Genomic DNA, 24133 nt, shown 5'->3' on the forward strand with positions numbered 1-24133 from the left:
TAATATGCACATATATGTATATGTATATATGTATATGCACATATATATATGTAGTTCTAATATACGTGTATACGTATATACATACATATATACATATATGTATACGCATTTATTAAACGCTTACAGTACTCAAAGATTATATACTGGAAGCAAAACGGTAACACGACTATTATTTTTGGTTGCATGACAATTGATTTTTTATATCATCGTAAAATGTAGAGTTTACGAATATTTTACGATGATATTACATTAACAAAAAGTATTGTTAATTATTTAATATCTGAAATATCGTAAAAATCAATAGTGATATTATCATCATTATATTTCACCTACTCTTAATTAAACAGTAAAATTGTTCTTCATTAAATTTACTTTATAATTCATGAAATAAGTACAGTACAACGATCGTAATCGAGCATGTTCGACGAGACATTTTGATTATTAATCTTACAATAGATCAGTAAAAAACAGTATGCTTTGTTCTCGTGGACGATAAATAAAAAAAAAATATAAGAACACAAATTTTGCGAAAAGGGAAGTATCGCACAATATGGCTTCAACATGGCCGACCTAACCTTGCGACGTTTACGAAAGTTAAGCAATATGGGAGAAAAATATGAAAAGCACTGTTATAACCATAGTACTGTAGAATACGATAAGCATTAGCTCGGAGGAAACAAAAATGGGCTTACCTTTTTGCATGTAGAATAATAGAAAAAGTAGCAATCGGTGTTCTTGTGACTGTGCTCCATTTGCAAGAACCGATAAAACGATGAGTGATCGTGTTCTTTGCTAGAAAACAAATCAAAGTCAAATCGTTATAACTTCTGTCCGTTCTCGAATAACGAAAGGGTGCAATGAAAGATGAGATATAAAAAATATCACATAGAGAAATGTTACCATTTAGTACGAAACATGATTCTCAGTCTCTTGTACTTTCGTGCTCGGCACACAGCAGTTGTAATCTTACTGGGGTTATATTTGAATTTCACAGTTTCGAAAGTTGTCGATGTTTTTCATAGTTATATTTATCTTTTTTCTAACTGTTTACAAAGCTATTCTGTTACTTACGTTGCTTATGATACTCCTCGTGAGTCCTTTTTTGCCTCCTTGCTGTAACCGACACACAAATCACTCACACCGATTCGGGTAGTCAATTTCGACCGTACGACTCTGTCGCCTGGGCGCTGATGGATGCGCGTACCGAATAGTTCCGAACTTGATCGAACGCGCGCGATTGTTTTTGGCGGGTAAATCAAAATTATTTTCATGAGAACTTCCATAAAATAATTACATTTGCAACAAATAACAATATATTACATTGTTTAAATAAATTAAACAGATTATAAAATATATTTTTAAAAGAAAAATGTATTTTGTTTTTGTTTTTTTTTTGTTTTTTTTTTTTTATTCTTTTTATTCTCTTTATTATGCCTTTAAAAGTTCAAACAACTTTACATTATCGTCGTTTTAAAAATGTTCCTTTCTTAAATATATCACAATAACCAAGTAATATTAAGTGCATTGAAATATGTAAATATAACAAAAGCAGTGTGAATATGAAAGCTCTATAAAAAGTATTTGACACAAACCAACACAAATCACTTTGAACGTTAAGTAAATATATTATCTTACACATACTATTTTAGGACTGATAATGTACTTATTTCTTTCTATGAAAAGATAATCCCACTTTTTATACTATAAAAAAACAATAACATAAAAGTAATAATATAATAATAATATAATAGCAGTAGCAATCTAAACCAAGCCATATATTTCCGTATCGGCGCATGAATTGATACCACATAATATACTCTTGGAATTTGATTAATATTTTCATTGAAATTATGTAAGTCAATTATAGTTTCGCAAATGTGTAAAACAGATACATTTCGTAAATTATGGCTGTAGATATCTTGACATTATCTCGCATTAATATATTTTTAATTATTGCAAGATATCAATTTACGAAACGTACTTTTTTTCAAGATATACGATGTGTATTCAGTATTTGCACACATATATGTATATATTATTATTATTATTATTATTATTATTATTATTATTAGTATTATTATTATTATTGTTGTTAATATTAATATTATTATTGTTATTATTAATAGCTATTTTACTATGGCTTTGAGGAAACTATAAACAATAAACAATCGTTCACTAATAGACAACCTTTCTAATTCAATTTCTATAGCATAAAACAGGTTAATGACTGTACAATATCCAAACACATTGGATGTTCTAAACAACTATTACAAAGTAATTTAAGTTTGCTTCATCGATATAATCAGTTTAATGTATACTTAAAAACAGCATCATCTCCCTCAATTTCTCGTCATTATTTAAAAATGGACAATAAAATCATTCTGATTATCATGCTATTCGAAGTGAGTAACGGAGATACATAAAATATAAATACAATAATCCTCAAAATAAAAAATATAAAATTAAAACTATACGTTCTAACTACCATTATACGTACATTAGTAAACTTTAAAAACTGTTAGACCTCTTACTACAACAAAAAATATTATATCGAAATGATATATTGCGCAGACTGAATGCTCAGAATTATTGAAGTACTTGAATATTGATCTAAATTCATTGTAAAACCGTACAGAACAAGTCATTAGTTTTACAAACTTATCACAAATAATTTGTTAAGAATATTAATGAAATTATATAGGTATAATTACATCACATTGAATATACCATGTAACGAAAGGAAAACAGCTATTGCGGAATATTGCGATTACATATATAAAATAAGTTTTACCAAGCATTCCCAAACACTGATTTCATTTCACACTCACAATAGTCTATATTATAGATTAATCTTCATATGTATACAAATTATTATATAAATCACTGTATCACTCTCCAAATATCTTATGTTATCATACATATACATACATTACAATATAAGTCAAAATAGTAGAAGGATCCTAAGTGTATATATTTATGTAATATGCAATATTGAGCATAGATATATACACACTTCTAATTATTTGTTTCCTATGCTAACATAACTACATAGTCCAACCCAAATCATAAAATTAAATTCAAAAGTACATTTACATCTCTTTTTTTTTAATAAAATATATACGATTATTCATAATATTATTTGCAATTGGTTTCAAAAATCAAATTAGAATGTTTCCTTTTTTTTTCATGGTTACAACATTTATCTTGCAGATTACATCAAATATTCGTAATTTCAATTTATTGAACATGTTAAATATTTTAAATAAGTAAACCTCTATATAATACCTGATATGTACTTTGAAATATATATATGATATGTGTGTGTTTTATATATATATATATATACACACACACACATATACATACACACACACATATATACATATATAATTTAAGAATAAGAAAGCATCTTCAAAACATATTTTTTTTCTGTATTTTATGCATATACATAATATAGATGTATGTACTATTTTAAGGACAAATAAAGAAAAATTTATTTATAGGTGAAATAAGATGTTTTTCAACTATTTTGCTCGTTACTGCTTTGCTAGAAAAATATATTACTACTTTTTTTCTCAAGGATCGACCAGCAATCCATTTTAAAACTTGTGTAAAAACAAATTGAAAAATAACAAGTCCCAAAATGTATGCATATACATATATTAAAGTTTCTATTGTTGAACATAGTCTACTACTGTATTATAGATACGCATATAATACATCTACGAAACACTAAAAAGCAATATTTTTAATTGGACATTATAAACCTTAGATATATAACTTATATATATTCATCTAATATTTTTAATAATAGAATAAGAAGTAATATTTAGAAAATTTTGTAAATATTAGACAGTCTTTTGGGCATCTGGAATTATCATATGAAGATATTATTTTTAGTTTTCATTGCTTGATGCTTGTTAATGTTTATATTATGAAAAAAATTTCTAATCTAAATAAAATACAATATTTATATCAATTCATATTGTACATTTATAGATTCAAGTGAGATTTTATCTATACCAACTATTGCACTATATAAAATGTTAATTTATTATATTATTATATAAAATGAACGGGTAAATCTTTAACAAAAAATATTTAATACAAAAACAAATATTTTCTATTCAGTTAAATAAAAATTAATAGGATATAATCACTCAATAAACCTTACAATATTTCTTAATTACAATTCCTTCAAAATAATAATTTTATTATCAAATGTATTTTCTACCTATAAACATAACATATATTCACATTAAATGTATATATATATATATATATATATATATATATATGTCTTTACGTTTTCATTAATAAAAATGCCAAACAGACATTAATTATTACGATCACTTTTTGTTTTGTATAAAAGCAAATGTTATTTCGTATATTTAGATATATATACTTACTGCCTCATTTTGTCATTTTGCATTAAATTGAACGGCAGTTCTTAGCTTTATATGGCAGATAAATATAGTACAATTACAATAATTACAGTTACAAGTAAAGCCACACTCTGGAAGAAACATTCCTATCATCATTGTCTGTACCAAAGTACATACCTGTTTATGGCTCTGATTGTAATCAATACAAGATTATAGCCTTTTGAAGAACTAAAAATATAAAAGTTCATATACTCCTTTTTTTTTCATATATATATATAAAATAAGAAAATATAATATATATAACAAAGTTCTACAGACTATTTTGAAAATCATTATACGCATTTTTCATTTATAAAATAAAGATATATATATCCTGAATAATAATAAAATTCATGATTTACCAGAACTGCAACATTTAGAACAATTAAAACAGCCAGTATGCTATCTCTTGATAGACCATGAGGTTCTATTACTACCTCCTGGTCCATTACCCATGATTTGATTTTGAAGCTCAGTTATTGTTTCTAGTAATGCTTTTTTTTCTTTAACAAGAACTGCAATATTTTCTTGTGCAGAATTATAACGAGTTTTAATCTTATCTGATTCTTCCTTTATACGTAATAATTTTGTATTTTCTTCTGAAAGTCTTTCTAAAGTACCAAGACGTCGTTTGAGCTCTTCGTTATCAGATTTCAGTTGTTTACTGGTTTGTCTTAGAGAAGTCAATTCTACTTCACGTTCTTCGTTTTTAGAAATTTGCTGGTTACCGTTTGGATTCAATTTATCAGAATTATTTTTATCCAATATAGTTACTGTAAAAAGGAGAAATGTTATTTTTAATATATTTATTTTTTATTATCAAAAATAATGTGTAGAAAAAAAACTTTCTTACAGATAGATATCATGTGTTATATTATCATGAAGTAAAAAAATAAATTACTTTTGACAATCTTCAAATATAATTATTGTCTAGCTGACTCTATCATGCTAGCTGAATAACTAAAATATATTTAAAAAATTATGTAAAATACTATCACAAGCTTATTTTATTTAATGTTTGTCCATGCTTGTATGTTGTGAAAATGTATTAAAAATTATGTATTAAATAAAAGAGAAAAATATAAAAAGAAAAATTATTATTTTCATATGATCTTATCTATTATTTATATTTATTTCATAAAAATATTTCAAAGAAATTTCCATAAAGTTACTTTTAGAATAAATATTAATAAATATTTTTTTTTAAACATGCTTACTAAGAGTGCAAATCTATTAATATATATCCATGATACATATATATATTTATTTATATTTATATATTATGAATATATATATATATATTTATATTTATGTTTATATATATATATATATATATACAACTAGCTTAAGCTGTGCTGAAATAAGCAACAAAATCTAAGGCTAATTTTCTAATTGTGTTATACCAATGCTCACATTCGAAAGGCCTTCTGAGTGCACTGGACAATTACGCAATATATAATATCAATTTTTTGAAAACAAAATTCTGCCACTTGCATGTAATATACATATAAACCTACATAAAAATAATATATTATATATAAGTAAGCATATATTATTTAATTACAAACTTCACTGTGATATATACATTTTATTATACTCATGATGAATGATGAACTAAATATGAAATAATATCAATATTAGAACAACATAAAAATAAAATGCAGTAGATTGCAAGTGGCAGTAAAAACTTAATCTACGCATTATTTTCTGTTCTGTAAACTTACCAACTGGTTCAATAGTAAAGGCACCACTTATATCCCTTGCTATTCTAAGTTTTGATATATTCAATTGTATGGGAATTGGACCTGGTGATGTTATATTGTTTGGAGGCCGATCTTCATTCAAATGAAGATATATTCTTTCGAGATACACCTAAAAAATGAATATAGTAATTTATATAATTACTTTATAAATATTATAGAAACATATTTAATAAAACTTATTAAATTACCTGCATTGGGATAGGTTTGGGTATAATTTCGTCTTCTGCTAAATCTGCTAAACCTGTAACAGAGCTCATGGATAGTGTCATAGCTACATCAGTTACATTAATTTCCAATTTATCTTCAAATAAATCCATGATGCCCTGCTTGTCCAATAAATTAATACTATCAGTTGGCCCTTTGATTATTTTACTCTCTTCCAATGATTTATTAGTAGTTTTCTTGCTCCGACTAGCTTGGAATAATTTCAATAAATCTTCTTTATTTTTTAAATCGTGATCTAAACGTAATTTGATGCACGTTCTACATTCCGAGTCTGATGGTAGTTCGACCCAACCTCTTGACCGAGAGCTGAATTTGGTCTAACAAATAAAATATAATGAATTAGATTAGTCCAATGGGTATAACTTTTTTTAAATGCTAATTTTAATTTCTCATGTGATCCTAATAACAAATTTACTACATTTTCATAAAATAAATCAATTAATAATTTGAAGAGTTCAAATAAACACATCTCTTCAAACATAGTGACACATAAGCCTACATTTATCAGCACAATCATATTATTGTAGCATTAAAACATATAGCTGAGAGAATGAAATGTAATTTTGTAAAGCTTAAATAAAACTATATAAAAGATATACGTGCTGTTAATCAAAGATAAAGCTATATAAATAATTAATTATATAATAGAGGCAGTATTTTTTACTTGAAAATTTGTTATCCATATACACCGGTTGAAATTAGATATTTTATATGAGCTACATTCATATTTGGTACACAAGCAAATCAAACATCCACACATTTTTGTTAATTAATTCGATATCTGACAAAATTTGTATATATTTTCAGTTTGTATATTGCACTTTATAAATTGATTTAGAAATTAAAAATGCAAAAAAAAAAAAAAAATTAAAAATGTACTTATTAAGATTTACATGCATTTGTAAATATTTAAAGTATGTATGAGAATATTCTGCCAATACCTTTCTCTTGACCTGCCACAAGTGCCACATAAAAACATTCACAAGAGAAGGAGAGACGCGAAGGAGAGATGCATGCAAAAAAGTTAAAAGACAAAATTTATGTCAATATGTATTTAAATACATATGAGTATATAATATAAGACATAATAGTGTGTATAGCACAAATAGTAACTAAACATTGCATATGAAATCTACACAAATGCATTGTTTCTCATTATTGTAATTTATATAGTTATTAGTTATCTTATGTAATTCTTATCAATGATAAAATATTCGAAGTATAACAAATGTCAATTGTATTTCTTAGATTTGCTATAGAAAATAAATAATCATTGATTTAGAAAGAAAAAAAAAAAAAAAATTATTAAAAATTAAAACATATAAAAAAAAAGAAAGATCATCCCAAGAACTTGTTTGTACAAATTGAAAAAAGTGTTGAAGCTTTGACTAGAGAAAATGTAAAAATTATGTACTTGCTTATACCCACTCAATTAAAAACGAACATTCTTGTGCATATTCAGAGAGAAATGCGTATATTATTTTAATAAAAATGATATGTATACCTTACCTGAAATTCGTCCCATGGAATAGATGGACACTCATCATTTTTTATATTTGATACTTGAACTTTTATAGCCGAAGAATAGCCAGAAGATTGTTGAATAAATTCAACTTTGGATAGTTTAAACGTGGTAACAGATATCTATAAATAAAAAAAAAATATATATATATTGAATGATATAATAAACAATAACGTTGATGATACACGTGATAAATAAAACGAAATAGAAATACTTACTATATCTTTTCTTTTGCAAACACTGTCAACAGATTTTTCACTTTGCGTGTCTGGCGTTTCCTCTACTACTTCACTGGCTTCTTCCACAGCAGTTATTCTAATGGTATTATCAATTGCAAATATTCCTTCTAATTTGTCTTGATCTTGAAGATTAATTAATGCATAATTTTCGCTATCCGAGCTTATATCGCTTCTCATAGATACAGTATCACTACTACCATCTTCAGGAGATGCTTTCAAAGCAGAATCAATGGATGTCATTAAATTACTAAATCCTTTTCTCATAGAAGATAAACCAACATTAAAGTTATTTGGAATAAAAGGTGTATTTGGTATCAAGTCTGGTTTATTATGTTTTTGTATGGCATCTCCTTGTTTTAACGATAAACCCTCTTCTTCTGTTATCGTATGTTGTTTTTCATGAGCGATACTCGTATGTACATCACGTTCACGTTCACGTTCGCGTTTTTCCGAACTGCCATTCTGCTTAAACGTAACAACTGGTTGCTCTATCGTGGCAGAATGAATAAAATCCATAGACATCGATGATACTTCACTTTGTGGCGTTTCAACGTCGTTACTTGTGTTCATCCTCTTTATGCTGAAGTCAACTTTTGCATTTTGTGTAGCACTGTGCCAAGCAGCGGATGATCCAGCAAAATCATCAGCTATACTAGATGAATCAGGTACAACAGATTCCAAATCTCCACCAGAATTTTCTTTTCCAGGAGTATGCGAAGGCATTACAAAAGTTATCTCTATTTGTGGTATTAACGCACCAATAATTAATGAACCACCAGATTCAACGTTCAATATCTTATTAGAATCGATAGCTAAATATGTAGTCAATTCGGACAGAACTTCTGACAATCTTAATAAAAAAAGATATTGATAATGATTTATTTGTACGCTAACTAAATTGCTTATATATGCGAGTCCATGAATATCTGCAGTAGAAGCGGTTTCTGCAGTTACTGATTCTAAATTCATATGACACCAAAAAGTTAAAGGAAACGCATCGAAGAATGGTACCGGACGATTCTGTCCTACTGCTCTAGCACCAAAAAAGTCACCCCAAACAGGTTCTAAATTGCAACACCAAACATCTTTCGCTTCTGTCCATAAAAATTCACGATGTAATTGTCGTATTAATTCGTTCACTGAATTACTGGTAAATGTTGGTGGTGCACATCTGATATTATCTGTACCTACAAATATAAGAAACAAAAATGTGTTAGCGAATTAACATCTACGTAATGTGAAAAAAAAAATATTTAGAAAAAATTACCTGCGCAATGTGCTAAAAATTTATCGGTTACGACATGAAAATCATTCTCTTTGCTTGGGAATTCAGCTCCAAAAAACATTTGGCCCATTTGAAACGTGTTTAAACATTGTGCTAAGTCAGCTCTTGAAGATCTTTCCACCGATCGAACATTAGTAATTAATGCCCTAGAAGTCTGAATGTGCAAGGATTTAGGTCTATCTTTTTGATTTGGATAATCCTGCTGATTTTCAAAAACTATCTGAAAGTAATTATTAAAGCAAAATATTAGAATTAAAATCATTCAAAGAAATATTAATATATATGCATATAAAGGACTTACCCTTGGAAGAATAGCTTCTATCTTTACATCAAAATACATAATATTTTTTAAACTTGATGTCTCATTCTTTTTCATAAGCGAATGGTGCAGATTTAATAGAAAAGAATTAAACCAAAGGCAGGAACATACATCAAAATTTACTTGAATTGGATGTACTTGTACATAAAACTTTGGTGGTGGCACTATAACAAATGGAATATATTTTGTTTTTTCATTTGATAATATTTTTAATAATGTTAATAAAAATTAAAAAAAAAATGTTTTTATAAATTTACATGTTCTTACATGGAAAAGTTATATCTCCAGGATAATAATAGTAAGTGAATTCTGCATGAAGAATAGTTAAATCTTCAGGAAAACAAAATCTGTCTCGATCTCCTAAACAAAAATATCGATTTAAGTAGAAAATGTTTATAATATTTATTTGTTATTAACATGCTACACATGCTGAATAATCCCAAGTAAAAATATATTTTCTCTAAGATAAAATTTATAAAAAGACGTGTATGTATATCATTGCTCAATGTTACTTATATGCATAAATTATTAATGAAACGAAGCTCCTCTAATATAGTAACTAGAAAGAACGTAATAAAATAAATATAATTCATTTATGATTGTATATATTAATGTATTGTTTAATGTATTGTTATTGTATAAAATTGTAGACTATGTCAATATGTATATTTTTTGAATTATAAAAGCAAATAAATTTCTCAATAAACTACATTCTGAGTAACACTCAGATGTTACATAAAAACAAGCACACAACATTTACTCGGTATTATACCTGATGGACGTTTCTTCCTCGTTTGAGCTATACAATTACCAAATAAAATAATTAATAATGTACTTTCGAAATTAAAAACTAAAATTCTCATAGAGCATAGTTAAGTATAAACTGTATTATAGCAATAAAAATTTTTTTCTCTCGTATTTTAATAGAATATAGTAACCTAATAATTGATATTAATTTATCCTACATTAAAAAAAAAAAAAAAAGATAAAAATGTCTTGAACATAAACAAGAAATGAGGAAAAAAAATTAAAAAAAAAAAAATAAAAAAAAAATAAAAAAAATAAGAAAAACAAAAGGAAAAGAAAAAGAGCAAAAAATCGTTATGAAATACCTGTAATAAATTCCTTTGGTATAGGCTTACGTGATGCGGTTGTTACTTTGAATAATGTAAAATCATCAATTCTAATAACTATACAAGTTGTCATTAATTTTGCAAGCTGCTCGAGAACATAATTTTTTACTGGATTTCCGCTAGAATATTGAAACTTTTTCTGATCTTGAGATCCTACATTCGCACTCTGTGATTGACTATTTTTTTCTATGCTTTCTCCAGAACCTTTTGTAGCACTGCCTACGCATTTGAGAAAAAAAATATTACAATTACGAATACATTACATTTTTTTACAGATTTTTCTGTATTTTTATATTCAAACCTGTAACATTTCCTTGACTTCTTGTTAATGGAGAATGTTGCGTTCTGCCAGAATCAATCAGATCCATAAATTGACTTCTGAAAGAACTCAATGATTGTTGTAACCATTGAATATGAGGTATAACATTTTCTCTATATTTAATCCAATCTTTTCTATCAGCCATTGCCAAATGATACGGATAGTAATCAATATAGAATTTGACTAAAGATATTTGCAGAGCACCACCATCCTTCAAATCAGGATGTAATGATCTACCTGCTATTGTAAAAGCGATATTATTATATTACCAATAATAATTACTTTTTAATAATATAATTATTAACTCACCACCAACATCATCACACAAATGTAGATCAATTCTCTGAGACCAAAAGTGATAAGACGTTTCTACAACATCATGTTTTGAAAATAATTTTGATATTGGTGTATTGAACTGATTTTTTGTTCTACTTTGTTGAGAGATTTGTGCTTGATATTCTGGTAAAACCTTGAAATACGAAAGAAGCGTAAATAACTCTTTAGATTCATTATATAGAATGCCTTAAAATAAATGTCATGCAAAGTAATTAGAAGAGATTAGAAAAAAAAAGATATAACAATAGAAAATAGTTATGAAACATACCTCTAACTTTCTAGCTGCTTTTGTTTTTCGTTCTAGTATAGTTGCTTTCTCTATGAGACCTCCTAAAGAATCTATGAAATGTAATGCTGCTTTTAATTGAGAGTCTGTCAAGACCCACAAGAGATCATCTAATATGAGTATCAGTCTTGAACCCATAATAAAGCAATCTAATGAAAAATAATAAATATTTAGTCATTGTTATAAAATTATAATAAAATGCAACAATGTATTTCACCTGATATTCTTTTCTTTATAGTAATTAAACATCGTGCTTGGTTAGTAAGTAAACGAAGAGGTGTCAGATTTGTATCCTTAGTACTTTGAGCTTCTATTCTTACAGTCTGCCATACTAATTCCTTAAAAATCAATAATTGGCCACGATCTGGATCTTTTAGTCTTGTTGTTCTTAAGTCACAACGTTGCCATGCAGCTGATTTAGATTCAACGACAATGCGATTCATCTAAATTTTAATCGAAATCATTATATTCCATAATTATTATATGTGTAAATAAAAAAATATATATATATAGTTACCTCTACAGATGCAATAAAAGCAGGACTTTTAAAAGTAACTGATACTTTATTAACAGTAACCGTAATGCCATCGATCACTTTATGAATAAGAGAATATTTTGCTGGGCCTGCATAAGACGACAGGCCTTGATTGGAAGACATATTTCTTAAGTCTTCACATGTTTCTACTTCGATATGAACTTCATCCAATTTCTATAAACAATTATAATAAAATTTTAGCAAGTAAATTCTTTATCAAATCATTCATATAATAATAATAATAATAATAATAATAATAATAATTTGTATATATAAATATTTTTAAAATAATAATATTACCAACAAAATAGGAACACTCTTTAACTTGGTCCATTGTATACGAAAAGAAACTTGATTGCACCAAGCATTTGTTAATCTTAACCATGAAGGAAGTTCTAACAAATCTGTAAGAACAATTTCGTCTAATTCTAAGTTGGTTAACTCTCCTTCTCCCTTAAACGTACTAAAATTTATTTTATCAGCCGATAGATTCTTAGTAAATCTGTAAAAAAACGATAAAAATAGTTATTACAAATAGGTCAAATCTGACAGTCTTAATCTTAATAGAATAAACAATAGAAATAATGATTTGTTTCGTCATATTCTATTATAGGATCGTAAATTATTTACATTCAAAATATTTTTACAAAATTTTAATGATCACATCCATCGCTTACATCAAATGAGTCAAAAATTATTTATGAAAAATAATCAAATTTATATTTTTATATCAAGATGATTTTATGGAAAATAATATTCCATTAGTGACCAAAAAGTATGATCATCAATAAATACATAAATTTGCATTGATCTTTTCTTTTCTTGATTGGAAAAAAAACTTTTACATAATGTTTTTTTATCATAGATCAAGGGTGGAACGATTTTATCTGACATCATACTAAAGAATACTACAAGGAAATAAAATATCATAATATTCTCAATACCTTGATAAGTGTTTAAGTAATTGATTTTTAATAATCGACACCATTTTTCAGATTTCTACTTAATATTTATGACGATTAATACGTCTAAACATGGTTAGTTTGACACATGGAGGAACAGATAAAAGAATTCCGTGCCAATGACTATCATGACCATAGACTCTTACAAGACATTCGTACTTCTCTCATGGAAATTAATTTAAAACATACAGTAACACGGTTATGCACGTTATAATCTTTTTTTCTTTCTTTTTTTTTTTTTTATAAATAAATAATGAATAATTCGTTTGCAAATTATATTAATGGAATCTATTAATAATAAATTAGAAGAAATATATATATATATATATAAATCTTTTTCTCAACGTAGTTTGTAATGCAAACGTGTTCGATAAATTTATTCAGTTTTTTGTATATAGCATAGCGATACAAAAAAAATACTCTGTCATTGCCACGTTGAAAGTAATACTCGTTTACAAAATTTTAACAAATACAACAACGTAATTGGTTAATATGTAAAGTCATTTTCATGATTTTAATATTGGTCTTGTTTTTTCTACGATAAATATCTGCTTTAATATTCCGCATGATAATTTGTGTAATGATCATTAAAGAATATCTATTGTTCTTATATAATGAATGAAACAATTAAAAAAATATTTTGTTACATTGTTGTTATCAATGAAAATTTATCAGAGTAGTTTGTTATATAAATAGAACACTAGAGGGCGGTATATTCAAATATGGTCGACATACACGTGCGTGTTTGAAGCACATAACGAATGATCGAAAATTGTTCAAATATTTTTAGATTTAATATTAAAGTGAAAGTGGTATAATTTTAATCGTTAAAATGGCAAAATCACGAGCAGATAACAGACCTCCTCGGAAAGAAGGTTTTAATCGTTCTGGACATAGTATGAACCCTGAAAGACCAACAGAAGGGTTAAAAGGTGTAGCAAAAGTTAGAACAAAAGCAACTATAAAAAGATTGCAAATGTATCGTAATCAAAGACCTAAACGTAATCGTGTAGGTAAGATTATTAGTCCAGCACCATTTCAAGGTTGGCATGCACCAGGAACTATGTCTCGCGTTGAACCTTCTCAAAGATGGTTCGGCAATTCAAGAGTAATATCTCAAAATGCACTTCAGAAATTTCAAAGCGAGTTAGGAGCAGTTATGAGCGATCCTTACAAAGTAGTAATGAAACCTACACAATTACCAGTAACTTTACTTCAACAGAAGGCTGCCAACGCGAGAGTACATTTATTAGATACAGAAAGTTTCGAAAGCGTATTCGGTCCCAAAATGATAAGAAAACGACCGAATTTAGCTATTGCCACTTATGATGAATTACAAAAATTGGCAGAAGAGAAAGAAGAGACATACGATAAAGAGAAAGATTCTAAAGATTACGATTTAATTCGCGAAGATACAGGAATACGAGATATGCAAAGAGATTGGATAATGGCAGCAGGACAAAGCAAGAGAATTTGGAATGAATTATATAAAGTTATTGATTCTTCTGACGTAGTACTACAAGTATTAGATGCCAGAGATCCTATGGGAACTAGGTCTCCTCCTGTAGAAAAATATTTAAAAACTGAAAAGCCTCATAAACATTTAATGTTTATTTTAAATAAAGTAGATCTTGTTCCAAATTGGGTGACGCAAAGATGGGTTGCTATACTAAGCTCAGAGTATCCAACAATAGCATTTCATGCATCTTTAACTCATCCATTTGGCAAAGGTTCTCTTATTAATTTATTGCGTCAGTTTGCAAAATTACATATAGATAAAAAACAAATTAGTGTAGGTTTTATTGGATATCCAAATACGGGGAAAAGTTCTATTATAAATACATTGAGATCCAAAAAGGTCTGCAAAGTAGCACCAATAGCTGGGGAAACAAAAGTATGGCAATATATAACTTTGATGCGTCGTATATATCTTATAGATTGTCCAGGTGTTGTTTATCCGTCTAAGGAGACCGATACAGAAAAAGTTTTAAAAGGTGTAGTAAGAGTTGAACTCGTTCAAAATCCTGAAGATTATGTAAGTTCGGTTTTGGAAAGAGTAAAGGCTAAATATTTATGTAAAACATACAAGATTGAAGGGTGGACAGATCACATAGATTTTTTGGAAAAATTAGCACGTAAAAGTGGAAAACTTTTGAAGAAAGGAGAACCAGATATAACAATAACAGCACGAATGGTTCTTAATGATTGGCAACGTGGTAGATTGCCATTTTACGTTGCACCATCTGGTTTTGAAGCGCCATTACCTAAATCTGCAACAACAGAAGTAGAAAATGTACCTATTGAAAATGATAAAAACATTGTCATTGAAACAGATGAACAAAAAGATCAAAGTATACCATCAAAAGACCTAGCAAAAGTACAATTGAATGTATTACAAGATTTTAGGAAAATTAAAGTAGGATTATCATACTCTGGTGATGATGTAAAAGATATTTGCTATAGTCAAAGCGAATTAGAACAATTAAATTGTAACGATAATGAGACGGACGTTGAATCTTCTCTGCCAAATATCAGTGACATAACTGATACATTAAACGAGTCACAAATAGATCCTGAAGAAGATATTAATAAAGAAAATCATGAAACACTAAATACAACAAATCGTATTCTCGAGGATGATAAAAATGAAAGAAATGGAAATTGTTCTGAAAATGAAAGAAATGGAAGTAATTCGGAGGATGAAATTAAAATACCTATAGAAAAAGATAATCTAATGCAGAGTGTATTTGATGTCATGGAAAATGACTATGATTCCAGTGATAGTGAAATGATCAATTCAAAAGCATTTTCAAGTAGTGGTACATTCACTGTGTCATCTAAAAAAGAAAAACAAAATAATGAAAATAATAAAAAATTAACAAGTAAACAACGAAGAGCTATAGAAAGAGCTAACAAGAGAAAGAAAGTAGGAAGCAACTTTTATGAAGTTACAAATGTAAAGAACAGAAATAGAAACAGAAAGGTTCCAAAAATAAAAAGAAAATAAAAAATAATACTACATTTATTTATTGTACATTTATAGTATAATATCAAATACCTCTTTTCATATAAATATCAGGTATATTTTAATTAAAATTGTAAATAATACTTTATATATATATACATATATATATATATATATATATATATATAAATGAATGAATTATAATATGTCATTTTGTAAAATAATATTTTCACAAAGGAAAATAAACAAAAAACCTGAGAAGAGAACGATTAAAATCAAATGGACCAGCATTTGAAAAAATAGAAAAATTTCTGCTAAATCCAATTGCGTTTGACAAAATATAATACTAAACTTTCTAATCTTTTTGTATACATTTCGTTACCTTCATACATTGTCATTACTGATTCCATGTTAGAATTATTCAAATTGGTTTTATCAACATCGATTGTAAGCATCTTTAACATAAAACATAAATGTATAAATTCCATCTTGGCGACCGATAGAAATTGCTCGTTAAAACTTTTACGATTGAAAGGTTTAATATCGCACTTCATTTTTAATAATACAGAAATAAAAATTTCATAATATAAATCTGTGAGTTCTTCGAGATTATTTGCCCGAACGTTATCGTCTGTACTGGAATGTAAAAAAAATAATATTTCGCCTACCGGATTGGAATACATGTAATTTTGAAAATCGATGAATTTCACATCATCCACGTGACCATTTTGATCACGATGAAACATCATATTGTTCACCCAAAAATCTTTATGAATTATCGTAGCCCAATCTCCTTCTGGTTCAGCTAACCATTCGTCGAAAAATGATTCGTCCTTTAATATTACTGCACATCTATCGTAATGAATTCTCGTTGCTGGATTTTCTTCGAGGTGTTTTAATATAGGTATATAAAATTCTGTAAATCCATCTTTTATAAGTTCAGGACATTTGGAAGCTTCTCTGATTATATCATACTCATCAGGCTTATTATGTTTCATTGCGATTCCAAGGGCATGAAATCTAGCCAATGCACGTACGGCTAATTTAGAATGATCTAAGTCGACGCCTACGTTTTACAGATAAAGAGAGAGAAAGATAAATGAAGAAAATTGTTTTAATTGTTTTTTGTTTTTTTTTTCCTTTTTTTTTTTTTTTTAATAAAGATAATACATGATAGTAAAAAACATTTTTAAATTTATCTTATGAGATAAGATAAGTAATAAAAATGATATAAATTATATGATAAGCAATCATTATCGCGATCATTCTTATGAAGATAACATTTTTTGAACTTGATCTTTACATGTATATTTTTCTCTCATTTGTCGGTTTTTCCATACAAAATTATTACTCTAATAAGATTTTTCAGAAGATCTATTCTTTTTTTTTTTTTTTTTTTCCTTTTTTTTCTTTCCTATTTTATGTCAAACGTGTAATAAAAGAATGATCGTGATTTATATTTATATACATGTATTTATGAAATATATATGTATACATATATATATTTATACACACATATGTATACGTATATATAGATATATATCTAATTTTTGAATTCATAGAAATCTATTTTTGTATATTTACCTATATCTCTTTTACCAGTGTAATAACCACGTGTTTTAAGATTCTCTAATAAAATAACAGCATTGTCATCAAAATCTAGTTGTGGATCGAGAGATAAGCGGGAACCATAATATTTGGGTATAACGTCAAATAATTCACTTTCATTAACACCAAATTCCTTTTCCATAAGCCTATAATATGGTAGTAAACGTTCATACATAAATATTTCCTTTCGAAATGTGAAAGGACTATTGAATACTCGTCTTTGGAATTCGGTTGGAGGTGCCATTTTCGCAATCATATGAAGATTTTTTCTTTCGGATTTCTCTTCTTGTCTGATTATAGCATCGATAGCTAAAATAGTACTACCATAGTTCTCACCAGGTGGTAAAAATGATGTAGTCGTATAATTTTCAACGATCAATTTATTACCTAACGTTGATCGTAATAATGGTTGTAATTGGTATAAAGCTATTTTTTTTATTTCAGTTTGTTCTTTTTGTTTTGTCTCCATGGTCATTCAAATAACGTAATAAAAAGGAAAAGTTTTGATCGTAATTTTGTACTAACTCACACTAATATAACGATGTAACGGGAAGACGTTTATAAAAATGAATATATCGAATAAAGAATTTCAATTACAATGAATCTTACACTTGAGTTTTATCGCGATATTATAATACGATAAATTATATTTTACGTATAAAAAGGAATTACACGTATACAGATCTCTGCCAAACGATCCGAGGCAAATGATCTCTTGGATGCGACTAAATCTTTTATCTACTTTTCTCGAACGATATAACCACTTCTCTGTTTGATACTCCCATCCGTCCTACTTTACGTCAATCGTAAAGTAGAAGAATATATTCACAATGATGTAATCATTTCATTAATGAGAAAGTATTATCTTCAATTTGAAATACACATAAAGATAATTGTATTCTTTCCTTTTCAAATCCCTAATAATAAATATTTTACTTTCTCAAATTTTTATAACAATAAAAAAAGAAATATATATATATATATATATATATATATATATATATATATCATGATTCTGATGATTCATCTTTTTGATCAACAATTTTTTAACGATCGATAAATACATGTATTTGACAATGTGTTAAAAGGATAAATTTATTTTATGAAAAATGGGTATTAACAGTATAAAAATATTGCACTTTTGCACAATTTGAAATTCTACTTATACATATATATGTATGTATATATGTACGTACGTACATATGTATATATGTATGTATGTATGTGTGTGTGTGTATATATATGGATGTGTGCACATATACGTATATATAATGTATGTGTATGTATGTATCTATGTGATTGTGTGTGTATACACACATACATACATATATACACATATACATAAAACAGGAATACATAAGTAAACAGTTATGATACAGCATTGTTTATCACAAAAATATTTTACCATGGCAGTCTGAACTGAAATTTCAGATCAATTTTTTCGAGTCCTTTTCACACATGAAGTCTTTTACATTACACAGGTATCGGCTATTGCATCAACGTAATCCATGGCTTGATTCTTCTATCAACTTGCTATGGATATCCCATAAATTCTGTAATAATAAAAGTACCATTAAGAGTTAAAGCAATAGATTAATTATATCCAAGATGTCCCAGGAAAAGCAGCTCCCTCGATATAAGCTCCTTTATGATGTAAAATGAAGCGAAAGATTCCATTAACATGAAGTTGAACAGACTTAATAAATAAGATAAAATTATACAAGGAAACCTAAAACAATCGCATTTCTTCTTCTTCTTTTTCTTCTGAATTAAGCTGGAAGTTCTGTGCATATAACAATTATTTTTAATGATCGTATGTAGATTGAATGATATCACTATGAAGCATGTAAGCGAGATTTTTGAGTTAGAATAAGCAACAGGTTTGGCAGACGTTATTTCCGATGATTAATAAAGACAGTAATAAGAAGCATTTTGTGTTTAAAATCATCAATAATTTACACCAAATAACCACTTTATATAATGGATGTTCAAGCAAGGGATATTGCATGGAAATTATATATTAATAATAATTCGCATATGAAGAGAATACGGGAATAACTACCATTTTAACTGTCACTTATTGAACGACGTGGTATTGTATGTCCATCTTCTTCGATCAATTTACGATGTACAGCACTGAGACCCTGGATAGCATACAAATTGAATGCCAAACTAGTTACATAATGAAATGGAGGTGCAAAGAGTAAAGTCAACAATAATGTGTGAAATATTGCAGTGAAATATTAAAACATTTATATGACATAAAAATAATTCTAAACTACAAAGTTCTTTTGAAAAACAACTTTCTATATATGCGTATACCTTAAAATATTTTACTGTTTTTACACGCAATTCCAAAGTTGCATCTTCATCGCAAATAATTAATGTACGTGGATGCTGTTGAAATGCTGACACTGTCCACATATGATTAACTCCTTCCTCTATTGCTTTATACAAAGCAAATGCTTTATGAGATCCAGTAATGAGTATCATTACTTCTTTTGAATCCATAACAGTACCGACACCAACGGTTAAAGCTTGTTTAGGAACTTTGGAAATATCATTTCCAAAAAATCTAGCATTTGCCTCCAATGTATCTTGTGCTAAAGTTTTAACTCTAGTACGAGATGCTAATGAAGAACCTGGTTCATTAAAGGCTATATGGCCATCTGGTCCAATACCTATATATCATAATATTATACTTTCTAAGAAAAATTTATTTTACGATTACGTTTGCATATATTGTGCAAAAACTTATCCAAAAAAATATAAGTTACACAATTCCTTGCAATATACCTCCAATAAAAAGTTCAATTCCACCAGCTTCCTTAATTTTTTTTTCAAAATCATCGCATTCTTTTACAAGATCAGGTGCATTTCCATCAAGAATATGAACATTTTCAGGATTAATGTCTATATGTTTAAAAAAATTATTATACATATAATAATGATATGATTCCGGATGATCTCTTGGTAAATCAACATATTCATCCATATTAAATGTCTTGACATATTTAAAAGAAATTTTTCCAGCTTTATAATATTCTATTAATTTCTTATACATCCCCAGAGGAGTACCACCTATATTTGTATGTATACATAAATAAGAAAAATTACAAATAAAAAAATAAATATATATAAAAAAGTAAAAAATAGTTACCTGTAGGAAGTCCAAGAACAAAATATTTGTTTTCATTTGGTTCAAAATCTTTAATTCTTTTTAAAACATATCTTGCGGACCATTCAGATACATAGTCTACTGTATCACAAATTACTAAACGCATTGTAATTCTTTATTGGTTGAATAGATGATCACTGCAGGATATAAATGATGATATTATAAAAATATAATTCTTTTATATATATATATATATATTATGTTGTATTATTTATATATTGTAATAATAAGTTAAATAATAACATATATAAATATATATATTATCATTTGTTTTTTATATATTAAAAGAGATAGGATACAAAACAAATGATTAAAAAGAAAATGACAAATAATATATACTTAATATGATATAATGTAAATTTATGGGCATGTCAGTGATAACAATGTGGCAATGACTTCTTATCTCAGTCAGATTAAAAAACATATTGCTCCATCTTAAATTTGATAAATTCTATATTTTTATAAGATTTCGGATATAAGAAACAAACAACTTTTAGAAAAGATAAACAATGATGTTCACATACAAAGATAACTTTTTAAGCTTGTCAATTTAAACAAATTTAAAAGGACAGTATATTATATATCTACATAATTCGATAATATTAAATTTAGATTAAGATACGTACATATTTTATACGTATCTTATGTATTTATACACATCTATTATTTTATATATATTTTTACATATATAAAAAATCTCTTGGGGGTCATCTCTTTTAATAATCTTTTAAAAATTATATCGATTAGGACGATAGTTTGCCGATAATAATATTTTATTGTTAAATTTATAAATAAATAATTATAAAATGCGTTAAATTTAGTTTGAAAATATAAAAATTGATACGAACCTTCGTTATACGTTCCTTCTACTAACTTTACGCTTTTCTACAGTTTGCCAATCGTAAATCACTAAAAAGATACACTATTAATCAGCTGACAGCCGTGATAAAATAAAATACTACTACACTTGTGAAAGATTATAAGAGGATTGGTTGAGCATCGTAATGCGAAATGTGTATATATGAACTTTTCATTATGGCAGTTCATCACCTCTCGCTCGAAGCCTGTGTGACTTCAGCGACAGGTATGGACAAAATATGAACTACAAACGTAAGCGCGAAACATTGTCTTTACCATGCGTCTATCGTATCAATATATTGTTTATACCCTTTTTGCATGCAATATAACGATCGATTTTGTATCGATTAAAATTTAGTAGACTGTAACAAACTCACACTTTTCATTAACATGATAGATATGACAGAATGCCGATACGCATTTATTTTACGATATAAATGTATAAAAGATAATAAATATAAAATAAAAAATTGGTGAATATTTATACAATATAAAATATTCTTATATATAATATAAATATATATGCATTTCTTTTTCTACGATTTTCTTTATCATCATTCGAATTATTATATTATTATATTACATAATATATATTATTACTGTTATAATAATAATAATAATAATAATAATAATAAAAGATTGTGATCTTAGTGGCAAATTTATATACTGTAAAATTTTACTGTATCGAATCTATTTATTTGTGAAAGTACTATCAGCAATATAAAGTATCAGTACTTCAATATTTAATTAGAATTAGATAAAAGAAATTTTGAAAATATATTCAAACATGCAGCCATTCGCCCGATAATACTTGAATCATATCCGATTTTGATCGCAAGTATTACCGACCCAGGTCTCACCACGTGGAGGTTGCCGCATTTGGAGACCCACGGGCTAACGGGGACTCTAAAATTCGCGTAACCGGCGTGATCAAATAACGTTCTATAAAACGAAGTCCCCGGTAGGACTTTTAATCGCGCCCGAACACTCCCGTGAGTGTTTGAATAGCGGTGACTCTACTTTAAATTCGCGTTCGCAACGTTCCATGCACCACGCAAGAAATCAGGCGGCTAACTGGAGGAGGGTCAGTCCACGCTTACGGATAGCAAAACCATTTTACTTGGTAGCACATAAACCGACACACGACCGGTTATTTATTCGTTTTAGCAATCAAACGAAGTCCATTACCGTAGGACTTTTAATCGCGCCCGAGAACACCACACTTGTGCCCGCCGACACACGTGCGAGTGTTCTTCCTAACCTGCCCGTATTCGCGTCTAGCAATCGATTATGAACCGAACCTTTCAACGATATATCGGACCCTCGCCGATATATTAAAATCCAAGAAGAGGAGGAGAGCAGAAGAGAAAGCCGGAACATGCGCGCATGTTTAATATAGAAGATAGAATTCAGAAGAAAAGAAAAAAAGGATATCCGAAAAGTATAATCAAACACATGGACGTGTGAAAACGATGAAATAGAAAAGAAAAGATAGATGTACAATATTGCTACACCCGACCAAAACCAGAGTACGAAAATCGAGCTCGATTTTGCGATACTGAAAGAAGACCCGCACAGAAGCCCACGCCCAAGGGCCCATCCCAAGGGACCCACCCGAGAGAAACTATAATAATTAATCTCGAATAATTATTACATAGGTACGTGTTTCAATAGATAGAAATGATTGTACATTTATTGACGAATATACGGAGGATGTAAGAAAGAATGTAAACTGAACGTATTTCGATGTTTAATTGGAATTAGTGAGAAAGGATTTTGGAAAAATGTTAAAAAACGCAGCCATTTGCTCGGTAATACTTGCAGTTTACAAGATTCCGACATATCACAAGTACTTCCGACCCAGGTCCCACCGCGTGGAGGTTGCTGCATCTGGAGACCCGCGGACTAACGGTGACTCTATTTCTTACTACTACTACTACTAATCAAAAAATCAAAACAACGGGGCGACCTCCACTCCCGACGAATTCAAGCCTCCAAACGCTAAAATTGCAGCCCCATGCGTCTCCGCATTTGGGAACCGACTTACGCATAGCTCAACTATCCAACATCGGAAGCTTCGATCACCACTTGAGCACGACCGGTTGTGCTTCGCGACAAACGTCGGAACCCAAAATTGAATCCTCCCGCACTCACAGATACTTACGCGAGTATTCCG

At 28.1% G+C, this 24133-nt stretch overlaps 5 protein-coding genes across 12 annotated transcripts in view; 1 reads left to right on the forward strand and 4 right to left on the reverse strand.

Moving 5' to 3' along the window:
- LOC122631665 overlaps positions 1 to 1233 on the reverse strand; it is a 15536-nt gene extending 14303 nt beyond the window's left edge. The window contains exons 1-2 of one of the 2 annotated variants that reach the window (XM_043817640.1): positions 1072 to 1233; positions 693 to 792 (exon numbers count right to left, since the gene is read on the reverse strand). In XM_043817640.1, coding sequence (XP_043673575.1) covers positions 693 to 752 — 60 coding nt within the window. In that variant the 5' untranslated portion in view covers positions 753 to 792; positions 1072 to 1233. The other variant, XM_043817632.1, reaches the window with a different exon arrangement.
- Positions 1234 to 4186: 2953 nt separating this feature from the next.
- Positions 4187 to 13569, reverse strand: LOC122631625 (UHRF1-binding protein 1-like). 6 transcript variants are annotated; one of them, XM_043817571.1, is made up of 19 exons: positions 13331 to 13568; positions 12687 to 12888; positions 12369 to 12560; positions 12069 to 12294; positions 11834 to 12000; positions 11539 to 11698; positions 11212 to 11469; positions 10890 to 11129; positions 10550 to 10576; positions 10045 to 10137; positions 9760 to 9941; positions 9441 to 9678; positions 8153 to 9360; positions 7922 to 8056; positions 7354 to 7365; positions 6376 to 6729; positions 6149 to 6296; positions 4787 to 5197; positions 4187 to 4613 (listed from the first exon to the last, which is right to left on the reverse strand). In XM_043817571.1, exons 1-18 carry the CDS (start codon positions 13372 to 13374, stop codon positions 4827 to 4829), a joined length of 4257 nt encoding a protein of 1418 aa, XP_043673506.1. In that variant the 5' UTR covers positions 13375 to 13568; the 3' UTR covers positions 4187 to 4613; positions 4787 to 4826. The 6 variants fall into 6 exon arrangements, with proteins under 6 accessions (XP_043673506.1, XP_043673514.1, XP_043673498.1 ...); XM_043817606.1 differs by lacking the exon at positions 4187 to 4613 and adding an exon at positions 5838 to 5860 and having other exon boundaries at positions 5060 to 5197; positions 13331 to 13569; XM_043817579.1 differs by having other exon boundaries at positions 4187 to 5197; positions 11212 to 11466.
- Positions 13570 to 13924: 355 nt separating this feature from the next.
- Positions 13925 to 16362, forward strand: LOC122631658 (nucleolar GTP-binding protein 2). Its single transcript, XM_043817618.1, has one exon. It carries the CDS (start codon positions 14181 to 14183, stop codon positions 16353 to 16355), a length of 2175 nt encoding a protein of 724 aa, XP_043673553.1. The 5' UTR covers positions 13925 to 14180; the 3' UTR covers positions 16356 to 16362.
- A 144-nt stretch (positions 16363 to 16506) lies between these two features.
- On the reverse strand, positions 16507 to 18870 carry LOC122631700. The gene is made up of 2 exons (XM_043817697.1): positions 17898 to 18870; positions 16507 to 17379 (listed from the first exon to the last, which is right to left on the reverse strand). Exons 1-2 carry the CDS (start codon positions 18394 to 18396, stop codon positions 16628 to 16630), a joined length of 1251 nt encoding a protein of 416 aa, XP_043673632.1. The 5' UTR covers positions 18397 to 18870; the 3' UTR covers positions 16507 to 16627.
- Positions 18871 to 19375: 505 nt separating this feature from the next.
- Positions 19376 to 22287, reverse strand: LOC122631710 (glucosamine-6-phosphate isomerase). Of its 2 annotated transcripts, XM_043817723.1 has the most exons (6): positions 21948 to 22280; positions 21082 to 21236; positions 20718 to 21002; positions 20244 to 20602; positions 19984 to 20065; positions 19376 to 19474 (listed from the first exon to the last, which is right to left on the reverse strand). In XM_043817723.1, the coding sequence occupies exons 2-5, from the start codon at positions 21203 to 21205 to the stop codon at positions 19988 to 19990; spliced, it is 846 nt and encodes a 281-aa protein (XP_043673658.1). In that variant the 5' UTR covers positions 21206 to 21236; positions 21948 to 22280; the 3' UTR covers positions 19376 to 19474; positions 19984 to 19987. The 2 variants fall into 2 exon arrangements, with proteins under 2 accessions (XP_043673658.1, XP_043673668.1); XM_043817733.1 differs by lacking the exon at positions 19984 to 20065 and having other exon boundaries at positions 21948 to 22287.
- Between the last annotated feature and the right edge of the window lie 1846 nt (positions 22288 to 24133).

Source organism: Vespula pensylvanica, chromosome 1 (genome assembly GCF_014466175.1).
Source record: "Vespula pensylvanica isolate Volc-1 chromosome 1, ASM1446617v1, whole genome shotgun sequence".
NCBI lineage: Eukaryota > Metazoa > Arthropoda > Insecta > Hymenoptera > Vespidae > Vespula > Vespula pensylvanica.